General features: G+C 50.9%; 1 protein-coding gene across 1 annotated transcript in view; it reads left to right on the top strand.

The window, feature by feature from the left end:
• NOL6 (nucleolar protein 6) overlaps positions 1-11900 on the top strand; it is a 93922-nt gene that overhangs the window by 13944 nt on the left and 68078 nt on the right. Inside the window, exons 6-10 of the mRNA XM_048504709.1 lie at positions 1057-1174; positions 3615-3769; positions 6078-6241; positions 8393-8545; positions 10369-10466. Of these exons, the coding sequence (XP_048360666.1) occupies positions 1057-1174; positions 3615-3769; positions 6078-6241; positions 8393-8545; positions 10369-10466 (688 nt within the window). The remainder of the gene's footprint in view (positions 1-1056; positions 1175-3614; positions 3770-6077; positions 6242-8392; positions 8546-10368; positions 10467-11900) is intronic.

Below are 11900 nucleotides of genomic sequence, written 5' to 3'. Positions count from 1 at the left end.
AACATAAGAACAAGCCAGCTGGATCAGACCAGAGTCCATCTAGTCCAGCTCTCTGCTACTCGCAGCGGCCCACCAGGTGCCTTTGGGAGCTCACATGGAGGATGTGAACGCAATGGCCTTCTGTGGCTGTTGCTCCCGAGCACCTGGTCTGTTAAGGCATTTGCAATCTCAGATCAAGGAGGATCAAGATTGGTAGCCATAGATCGACTTCTCCTCCATAAATCTGTCCAAGGCCCTTTTAAAGCTATCCAGGTTAGTGGCCATCACCACCTCCTGGGGCAGCATATTCCAAACACCGATCACACGTTGCGTGAAGAAGTGTTTCCTTTTATTAGTTCTAATTCTTCCCCCCAGCATTTTCAATGAATGCCCCCTGGTTCTAGTATTGTGAGAAAGAGAGAAAAATTTCTCTCTGTCAACATTTTCTACCCCATGCATAATTTTATAGACTTCAATCATATCCCCCCTCAGACGTCTCCTCTCCAAACTAAAGAGTCCCAAACGCTGCAGCCTCTCCTCATAGGGAAGGTGCTCCAGTCCCTCAATCATCCTTGTTGCCCTTCTCTGCACTTTTTCTATCTCCTCAATATCATGCTGGCAGGGAATGATGGGAATTGTAGTCCATAACATCTGGAGGGCTGCGAGTTTGACATCTATGGTGTATAGTATTTGAGAAAGATGGCCTTGCCAATGTGCCATAGTGGTTAAGAGTGTCAGACCAGTATCTGGAGGACCCAGATACGAATCCCCACTCATGCCATGAAAGGTCATTGGGTGACCTTGGAACAGTCACAGTCTCTCAGCCTGACCTACCTTACAAGGTTGTTGTTAGGATAAAGTGGGGGAGAAGAGAGTGCTGTGAACTGCTTTGAGTTTCCATTGAGAGAAGTGGGGTATAAACCGGTTAAATAAACAAATAAACATCTTGCCTCAAGATATCATGAAGAGCCTGCCGTCTGTTCCGGGTCTGACACCATCTTGGAATGCAAGAGGGTTTCCCTGTTGTCCTCCTGTTCCTTCTTCCTCCATTTAAACGCCACTCTGCTATTTCTCTAGGTCTTCCCTCCAGTCCCCATGAAACCAGATTACGCCTACTATGCCTGGAACAAGGATCGAGAGTCTCTGGTGCCGTTGGCTGCGAAGCCCTGCCCTGCTTATATATCTCCAATGCGAGGCATGTTTGGGTTTTGGGGACAGTATTGTCTCAGAGCTGGTAGCGTTTGTTTGTTTGTTTGTTTGTTTGTTTGTTTGTTTGTTAGTTCGTTCATTCATTCGACTTGATATACCGCCCCAGAACAACACGAACAGTGTACATAAAATCATTAAAACATAATTATCATAAATATCAATTAAAAATAGCGAATACTTCCTAACCTAGGCATCCCACAAAAATCAGCGCTTACCATAAGCTAAATCTCTCCCAGAAAAAGAGGAGAGAGGGGAGATGATAAAACCCGATGATATTAGGGCTCACATGGAACAAGACCCATATGGAACAGTGGGGGGGGGGGGCACACTCAGCGGCTGGTCTCTCCAAAGGCCCGGTGGAACAGCATGAATTGGGTTGTGGGGGAAGAGAAGCACATCTTTGGCCTCCTGTTGCTAGTTTATTTGACAGACCTGCTTTAGGGCGTTGTGAGTTTTCCGGGCTGTATGGCCGTGTTCCAGTAGCATTTTCTCCTGACGTTTCACCTGCATCTGTGACTGGCCTCTTCAGAGGATCCGGTGGTTGTAAAGCAAGTGGAGTGTATATACCTGTTGAATGTCCAGGGTGGGAGAAAGAACCATTTGCACTGGTTAACAAGCGTAAAGGGTGAAATTAGCAGGTGTGATTTGCGTGTGTTGAGCGGAATCCACCCATTTTAGCATATGCATGTAACACTGAAGTTGCGTAATCAATTAATGAAGGCATCTGCATAGCAGTTTCCTGCCTTTTTAATCTATTTAATTGCCTCCTGCAGAGAGACATCCTGTGTCCGGGTGGTGTTCACTCACAATTATCTTGTCCCTAGTGTTTTTCAGTACTGGTAGCCAAATTTTGTTCATGTTCATGGTTTCTTCCTTTCTGTTGAAATTGTCCACATGCTTTGTTTGCCAAGTGCGTTGCAGTGTGTCTTGTTTTTTTACACCCTCAAAACAAGTAAGGATGGTCCCCATTTTACATGCTGGGAAGTAATGGCTCCCGGTAGAGTTCCGAATCATCTTCAAGGGGTTGGTGTTGACCTTTAAGGCCTTACGTGGCCTGGGACCCTCGTACCTTCGAGACCGCATCTTCCCATATGTCCCTACACGGCCTCTCCGCTCGGTTGAGGTCAATCTATTGGTGGTCCCTGGCCCCTTAATGATGCGGCTGGCCTCCACGTGGGCCAGGGCCTTTACGGCTCTGGCCCCGGCCTGGTGGAACGCTCTTCCTCCAGCTGTCCGGGCCCTGCGGGACCTTGGCGAGTTCCGCAGGGCCTGTAAGACGGAGTTGTTCCGCCGGGCCTTTGGAGGGACCAGCCGCTGAAGGTGGCCCCCCCTTTTTAGCTCTTAATATCTTGGCTTTTTCCACCAAATGGGACTCGCCGCTCCCTCCCTCCTGGGGAGGATTTAAAATTAGGGTTTGTCGGACGCCTCTTGTTATTTTATACTTGTATTGAGATTTTATGTTGTACACCGCCCGGAGCCCCAATTTACATGCTGGAGGACCCAGATACGAGGCTGAGAGAGAAAGCTGATTCAACCAGGTTGCACTGTGGGGCTGGGCCTGAGCATAGGGGCCAGGTGAGCGGTGCCGGCTCGAAGCCCGCTTCCCAAATTTAGCACTGTTTGGCTGTTGGTTGGAGCAGCTCTCCGACCCGTATCCAGTGGTGGGATCCAAACATTTTAGTAACAGGTTCCCATGGTGGTGGGATTCAAACTGTGGCGTAGCGGGGCATGATGGGGGCGTGGCCGGGCATTCCGGGGGAGGGGTATTCCTGGGCGGGGTTGGGGCAAGGACGCAGCCGCTGCGCCGGTCCTTGGCCGGGAAACGAATGCACGCAGGCGCGGGCTGCCACGCACGCCGGTGCACCTCCTGCTAGACTGCTTCCAGTTCTGCGCGCTGCTGCTGAGAGGAGGGGCGTCACTAAGGCGCTACTTCAAGCAGCAAAAAAATCACGTGGCAAAATCACCAATGAGCAACCACCTCTCGGCACACACAAATAATTAGTAACCTACTCTCGGGAACCTGTGAGAACCTGCTGGATCCCACCTCTGCCCGTATCTGTCCGAATCATCCTTGGTCAAATATTTCTGCATCGCTTAGACCGGCTATTTCTGAATGTTGGGATACCCAGCTTAAAACAGGAGCTGTGCTTCAGACTTGCCCCCCAAAAGATGTACCAATTCTTGCTCTCTCTCTGTGTCAAGATTCTTTTTCTGCGATTTTGTGCAAACCGTGAACAGGGTTTGCACAGTCTTTATTTTTGTAACTCTTTTGCAATCTTACATTAGGGCTCTGAACGCCTCTTAATCTCTTCGATCCAGATCAGCTCTTGTGGTTCCCAGGGGAAACTGAGGAGGGGGTGGGAGGGGGGTGGTCCTAGGCCCTGGCTCCTTCCTGCTAACTTGTTCTGCCCCCCCCCCTTCCACAGTCATATGTCACATGGAGGGGAGTGGTCAGTGGCCACAGGACAAAGAAGCCATCCGACGGATCAAGGCGGCCTTCCAGCTACAGTTAGCAGAGCTTTTGCATCAGCAACACCAGCTGCTTTGCCGGCCTGGCCCCACTTACACGGATGTCTATAAGGTAACGGTGCCTGGGGTGTGTGGCTTGGGAACGGTTTGCCGTTCACGAATGTCGCTCGAGAGTCAGCGTGGTGTAGTGGTTAGGGCAGGGGTCCCCACCACGATGCCCATCAACATACTTCTAACTGGTGATGGGTGCGGGCAGGGCTCCTGCCACCCCCGCCACCAGACTTGCGTGGTCGGGCGGGCACCCTGTCGGCCGGTTGAAATGTCGACGCGACCACGGGAGAAGCGGGCGGCGAGGCGAAGCGGCGCGGGGGAAGCAGAACGAAGGCTCGGCAGTGCGTGGGGAGATCGCGCAGTGCCGTAGCCTCTGCTGCACGCGGAGCGCAGCTGAGCCCGATCAGCTCGGCTCGGAGTGGCCTCAGCTGATAGAGGGAGGGATTTGAGAGCCGGAAGGGCATTTAAGGCTGGAAGCAACGGCGCACGGGAGCTGCTGCTGCAGCGGGGTGCAGGGAAGAGACTTGTCGGTGGCAGTGGGGAAGTCGAGGGAGTGGCCGGGTCGGGCCGGGTGGGCAGGCCAAAGACAGCTCAACCCGGGGAACTGACTCTAGCTCAGTGAGGTAACTGGGCAGGGCGTGCCGGCCCTTTGGAGCGTGGGTCCAGCTGGCAGTGAGGCAACTGCAGCAGGTCCATTTACCGGCACTCATGGGGTTTGCAAGGGAAGGCTGTGAAGCCAGGGACGGGCTGCCTACAACAACAGGCGCCCTGTGGGCTAAACTATTTCTTGGCCCCTTGGGCCAATTGGAAAAAGGCACCTCTGGGGAGGCAAGATCCCAGGAAAGGGAGGGAGGGAGGGAACCACAGCCCGAGATCCCTGGGCGGGGAGGGGAAGCGCCACATGGTTGTTGAACCACGGTTTTCTGTCCTATCCCAGCCCCCCGTATCCACAGCTTGGTTTGAGTCTTCTTGGGGCTCTTGGCTTTGCAAAACTGTGTGATTCCTTTTGCCCTCTGTCTGTGGGGGTCACGGAGCACTGACGTGGGGGACGACTCATCAAAGCAACACGCTGTGACTCGTGCTTTCAGTTCCCTTTCCTCACCCATCACACTTTTCCTTTTTTTAAAAAAAACACTGCGTATTCATTGTAAGTTCATAAATGAGCTTTAGCAGAATTGGGGTTCCTTTCCTTTCATTTTTATTGTCAGTGTGGCAGAAATGGTGTGTCAGCAAATGTGTTGGAAGGGAAGCATTAGATAGTTGGTTGTGGGTTTCCTGGGTTGTGTGGTCGGGGTCTGGTAGATCTTGTTCCTAACGTTTCGCTTGCATCTGTGGCTGGCATCTTCAGAGGTGTATCACAAAGAGAAGTCTATTACACACTGTGTCCACTTCTCTTTGTGATACACCTCTGAACATGCCAGCTACAGATGCAGGAGAAACGTTAGGAGTGTGGTGGAGTCTCCTTCTTTGGAGGTTTTTAAACAGAGGCTGGATGAACATATGTTTGATTGTGTGTTCCTGCACTGCAGGGGGGTTGGACTGGATGGCCCTGGTGGTCTTTTCCAACTCTATGATTCTATGAAAAGAAAGGAAGAAAAGAAAGGAAGGAAAATAGATTAAGTTGTTTTAAAAGGAAGAAAGACAGGGAAAAGGGCAGTGTTGATGTATCACACGACCTCAACTGAATTCACAGACACATTTTCTTACAAGACAGCTACCCACAAGGATTGTGCCTTTTGTGCACATCCTGGGTCTGGACTTCCATTGGCAGATGTGTATTAGAACCGCCAATCTCTCCAGCAGGGAAGCCAGAAGGGGCTGGTGTTGCAGAGGGGAGCCGGGAGGGAGGGCGGGAGGGCGGGGGCACCAAAGAAGGAACAGCATAGCATAGCAAGCCTTTATTGGCATAGACAACAGTACAACAATAATAAAAAACGGATTAAAAGCATACAATACAGGGAATAAATGTTAGGTCGAAGGAAATCTACTGGCGTTTAGTAATTTGCAAGAGAAAGTCTGCCACTATCCTACAGAGAGAAGGATCAGGGTTGTCCAACAAGTAGTGTAATCTAATTAAATCGGGGAGATGGGGTAAATGTAAAGGAGTGAGATTCACATACTTGGATCTGATTTCCTTGAATCTGAGACAGTGTAGTAATTGGTGGGCCAGAGATTCAACTGAGCCATCATTACATGGGCACAATCTTTTAGCCTTTTCTCGCTTATTAAATCTGCCATGTAACAAGGCAGAAGGCATAACATTAAACCTGGCGAGCATTATGGCTCTCCTTTGAACAGGGTTTATTAAGAAGGAACAGAAGGTCTTGCCATGACCGTTGATGCAAGCGCGTGCACCTTGTCTCCCCCAGGACGGCTACGTTTTCCGCCTTCAAGTGGCTTACCACCGAGAACCGCAAATCTTGAAGGAAGTGGTTACCCCGGAGGGCATGCTGAAATACCAGGACACGGAGGAGTCCCTGCGGCTAGAACTGGAGACCCTTCACTTGCCGTTCCTGACCAGCTCTCTCCACGGGTGAGGGAGGAGGAGCAGCTGTGCTGGGCGCGAGGAGGGCCACGATTCCGTGGGCATAACTTGGGGGAAAGGCTCGCTTTCCACAGCGGCAAATCCCCCCTTGGCAACTGAGGGTGAAGCAGAGGGGCCAAAGGGTAGACCGGCAGACCATCCAATGGGCATCCAGAGCTGGTGTCGTGGACCCATTTTGCATGTTCCGCGCATGTTCTTCGCAGTGGGGTTTCCCTGGACTTTCTGTGCTTATCTGCCCCCCCCCCCCCCCCGCTGCAAAGCAAGCCGAGTGGCTATTTAGCCTGCTCACCACTTATTTCCTCGCTGGTTTCCAAACTACTCTTTGGCAACACCCCCCCGCCCCTGCCTCTTTGCTCTACCTTCGCCTTTGCAGGTGATCGGGAGGGCTTTTAAAAAATGCTAATATTAGATCTGTCAAAATAACAGTTTCCCGTGTTATATCCAGGGGTGGGATCCAGCAGGTTCTCACAGGTTCCCAAGAGTAGGTTACTAATTATTTGTGTGTGCCGAGAGGGGGTTACTAATGGGTGGTTTTGCCACGTGATTTTTGCCTCTCAAGCTACGCTCCTCCTGTGCCAGCAGTAGCGCCGCAGAACTCTGAAGCTACAGTCTTAGCAGGAGGGGTGTACTGGCGCGCATGGCAGCCCATGCATACTGCGGCAGTATCTGCTTGTTGCCCAAGGATCTGAGCAGCGGGCGCGCCCTTGCCACAACTCCCCGCCCCAGGAATGCCCCCATGCCACTCGGAATGCTCTTGGCCACGCCTCACATGCTCCGCCCAGTCTCCATTGGAAGGCAGCTACGCCACAGTTTGAATCCCACCACCATGAGAACCTGTGACTAAAATTTTTGGATCCCACCACTAGTTATATCAATTATAACTTCGATAGATCTAATACAGTCCATGTGCTTAATGTTTTTGTTTTTTTAAAAAAACCCTTTGATCATCTGCAAAGGCAGAAATAGGACGGAAAGGCGGGGTTGGAGCCAAAAAACCCGAAGGGAAGATAACGCAAGATCTTCTCTCACAAACAGTGGAGATTATCGGATCTGCTGTGCTGTGAATGTGAGACGGGGGGAAAGGCGTCTGCAACAGAAACTCTGCTGCGAAGAGAACCTACCTTCACTGCGGGATAAAGCACTGTGTATAGTGGGCCATAGTTACTTGGACTTAGGTTGGCTTGGGGTGGTAAGACGGTTCTCTCTGCAGTTCTTTCCATCGGCCCAGGCAAAGTGATGGTGCAGACGCAGAATCCGTGTGTGCCGTCCAGCACAAGACTTGCTCTGTGTTCAAATTATGACCGCCACACAGTTGGGTTGTTGGCATCCTGGATTTGCTTCCCAGCTCTTGCACATGAAGCCTGCTGGGTGACCTTGGGCTATTCCCAGTTCTCCCAGAACTCTCTCAGCCCCACCTACCTCACAAGGTTGTGCGGAGAGGAAGGGAAAGGAGTTTGTAAGCTGCTTTTGGTCTCCCTCCCAGAGAGAAAAGAGGGGTATAAATCCAAACTCCTCCTCTTCTTCTTGCCTTGAAAAACCTCTGGGGTTTCCATAAGTCAGCTAATTGAACTTATACTAGAACCAGGGGGCATCCATTGAAAATGCTGGGGGGAAGAATTAGGACTAATAAAAGGAAACCCTTCTTCACACGACGTGTGATTGGTGTTTGGAATATGCTGCCACAGGAGGTGGTGATGGCCACTAACCTGGATAGCTTTAAAAAGGGCTTGGACAGATTTATGGAGGAGAAGTCGATCTGTGGCTCCCAATCTTGATCCTCCTTGATCTGAGATTGCAAATGCCTTAGCAAACCAGGTGCTCGGGAGCAGCAGCAGTAGAAGGCCATTGCTTTCACCTCCTGCCTGTGAGCTCCCAAAGGCACCTGGTGGGCCACTGCGAGTAGCAGAGAGATGGACTAGATGGACTCTGGTCTGATCCAGCTGGCTTGTTCTTATGTTCTTATGTTCTTAACTTACAGTGGGATAAAATTTTGAAGGTGCAACGGGGCTCCTGTTTTGTGCTCTGCAGTTGTTCACCTCTTCCCTCTTCTTTCTCTGCTATCCCCCAAGCCCTTGAGGTCAACTGGGATGCCGGTCTCGGTGGGTACCATAACGAGCAATCCTTGTTTCCCGTTTGCAGCCTGCAGCAGCAGCAGCCGGCTTTTGGGTCCACCTGTCGCCTTGCCAAGCGCTGGGTCAGCGCTCAGCTGCTGAGCGACAGCCTTTCGGAGGAGTGCATGGACTTGCTGGTGGCCTCCCTCTTCCTCTGCCCTGCACCTTACGCTGCACCCAGGTCAGTGCCCTTGTGGTTGCCCGCTTCACATCCTCCTTGGTTAAATTAAAACCCAGTCATGCCAGTCGAGTCGGGTTTGGAAGCAAGAATGCATCTTGAGTGCCATGTGGGGCCAGAGAGGGAGAGAGTGCTGCCCTGCTTGTGGGCATCCTCGGGGCATCTGGCCTGGAGGGGCTGTGGCTCAGTGGTGGAGCTGGTTGGCATGCTGAAGGACCCAGGTTCAATCCCCGACCACTCTAGTAAGGATCAGGTTGCAAGCAATCTGAAAGACCTCGGCCTGAGACCTTGGAGCAGGGGTCTTCAAACTATGGCCCTCCAGATGTTCAGACTGGAGCAGGGGTCTTCAAACTATGGCCCTCCAGATGTTCATAGACTGGAGTAGGGGTCTTCAAACGATGACCCTCCAGATGTTCATAGACTGGAGCAGGGGTCTTCAAACGATGGCCCTCCAGATGTTCATAGACTGGAGCAGGGGTCTTCAAACTATGCCCCCCAGATGTTCATAGACTGGAGCAGGGGTCTTCAAACTATGGCCCTCCAGATGTTCATAGACTAGAGCAGGGGTCTTCAAACGATGCCCCCCCCAGATGCTCATAGACTAGAGCAGGGGTCTTCAAACGATGGCCCTCCAGATGTTCATAGACTAGAGCAGGGGTCTTCAAACTATGGCCCTCCAGATGTTCATAGACTGGAGCAGGGGTCTTCAAACTATGGCCTTCCAGATGTTCATAGACTAGAGCAGGGGTCTTCAAACGATGGCCCTCCAGATGTTCACGAGCCCTACCACTTGGCCATGCTGGCAGGGGCTGATGGGAATTGTAGTCCATTAACATCTGGAGGGCCGTAGTTTGAAGACCCCTGCCTTGGAGAGTCGTTGCCAGTCTGAGTAGAAAGTACTGGCTGTGATGAACCAGTGGTCTGATTCAGTAGAATCAGAGGTCCTCCACACGGTGCCCCGGGTTCCACGACACCCACCAACACTCTTCTCAGCACCTGTCAATCATTCTTGGAATGTGGGTTGCATCAGGTGGGGCTCCAGGCCAGAAGGGCTCCTAACTGCCCATTTGAGATCTGGTTAGTTGTGCTTGCGACTAGCTCAGGGCCACCTTGTGATTTTCATTTTGTATCGGGTATTTGAGCCCAGGCCATTCAGAATCAAGTCCGGGTTGAACGATCCCAATCTCTCACAAGCAAATTGGTTACATGGGTGTGCTTGTAAGTGGTTTGGAGAAGGTTTGGGTTTCTAGGACAGGAGGTGTGGCAAACCCCTTTTCGAGACCGAAAGTGCCTCCTGGGGAATCTGCAAACCCAAAACCCTCTTATTTACTGCAAAGTGCCAACATGGCAATTTAACCTGAATACTGAGGTTTTAGTTTAGAAAAAATGGTTGGGTCCGAGGCGTGCGTTTACTTAGAAGCAAGCCCCATTGCCAGCAACCGAGCTTACTCCCAGGTAAAGGATCGCGCTTTAGTTCTTCGCATGAACATCAGTGAGATTTAACAGCACTTAACAGGGTTACCTACACTGCTTCCCCAAAACTAGGTCTTAGGTTTAATGCTAATAATTGAGCCCAACGGCCCAGGCCAGCCTAGATATGTGTGTGGGGGTGGGGGGACTCTGTTTGCGCATGCCCACAGAGAGGGCTCTGAGTGCCACCTCTGGCACCCATGCCATAGGTTCGCCACCACTGGGCTAGGACCTGGGAGGACTGGATTCAAATCCCGGACTCGACCATTGGAAGAACGCTGAATGATCTCCAAATCTAACATCTCTCTCCTGGTGGGTCTCCATCTCTATTTCATGCCCTCTTTTTCTTCCCATAGCTCTCCTCAGGTGGGCTTCCTTCGCTTCCTTCACCTGCTCACCTCCTTTGACTGGAAAAACACCCCCCTCATTGTCAACCTGAATGCTGAACTCAAAGGTAAGCCAGGGGGAGAGAGGGTGTGTGTGCCAACTTTCTTCTCGGGGGAGGTCATGGACAAGGCAGGGACTCTTTTTTTGAAGGGCTCAGTGTGGGCTTTGAGGACCCTCCTTCCTCCAGGGATTTTGTCCTTGTAGTAGGGTCTTGGGCCTCAAAAGTTCAAATGGAGTTGTGCAGTTTTCTTTCTTTACCGTTTCCCTACAACTTGTTTTTGAGGGGTTTAGCAACTTGATCGGTGCAGCCGACCCAGGTGGCTCGTAATCCAATTTGTTCAGCAGCTGCTTAAGACCTTCCTGCTTCTTTGTTTTGAAGAGTGTTCGTCTTTACACACAACTTGGGCAATGGCAACCGCATAATTTTTCTTTTTAATGCTTCAGACAATCAGAATCACTGGGCCAGATGGGCCCCGTCCCTGTTTTGTTCGGTGGTTTTGTCCTCAGCCTCTGCTATTTGGAGCTGTGCTGCCTCCCTCTGTGGCGAATTTTATCATGACTACTAGCTGTTGCTGGCCTCCTCTTCCCGAATTTTCCAAAACTTTTAAGAAGCCATCTGAGCATCTCTAGTAATTCTGCACAGCAAAATTATACCTGTGCACCACCATTTTTTTAAACCTGGGTCTATTTTATCCTGGGGTGTCCATCCTGGAGCACCTTCCTTATGAGGAGAGGCTGCAGCGTTTGGGACTCTTTAGTTTGGAGAGGAGACGTCTGAGGGGGGATATGATCGAAGTCTATAAAATTATGCATGGGCTAGAAAATGTTGACAGAGAGAAATGTTTCTCTCTTTCTCACAATACTAGAACCAGGGGGGCATACATTGAAAATGCTGGGGGTGGGGGGAGAATTAGGACTAATAAAAGGAAACACTTCTTCACGCAACGTGTGATTGGTGTTTGGAATATGCTGCCACAGGAGGTGGTGATGGCCACTCACCTGGATAGCTTTAAAAAGGGCTTGGACAGATTGATGGAGGAGAAGTCGATTTACGGCTACCAATCTTGATCCTCTTTGATCCGAGCTTGCAAATGCCTTAACAGTCCAGGTGCTCGGGAGCAATAGCCGCAGAAGGTCTTTGCTTTCACCTCCTGCATGTGAGCTCCCAAAGGCACCTGGTGGGCCACTGCGAGTAGCAGAGAGCTGGACTAGATGGACTCTGGTCTGATCCAGCTGGCTTGTTCTTATGTTCTTATGTATCCGTCTAGCTGGCCTCACTTTTCCCCTTTTCCTTTCTCCCCTTTCCTTCTCCCTTGATACGATTTATTGGCATGAGGAGCGGGAGGCTATTAGCATCTTTTGTCCCTTTCATTCTGCTCATAACACCAAGATATTAAATTTGGAATGTTTATTTATTGAGCTTGTTAGTATTGTACCGTATATACTCGCATATAAGTCGAATTTTTCAGCACATTTTTGGTGCTGAAAAAGCCCCCCTCCA

Source organism: Sphaerodactylus townsendi, linkage group LG07, assembly GCF_021028975.2.
Source record: "Sphaerodactylus townsendi isolate TG3544 linkage group LG07, MPM_Stown_v2.3, whole genome shotgun sequence".
Taxonomy (NCBI): Eukaryota; Metazoa; Chordata; class Lepidosauria; order Squamata; family Sphaerodactylidae; genus Sphaerodactylus; species Sphaerodactylus townsendi.
This window is presented reverse-complemented; position numbering and strand designations above follow the sequence as displayed.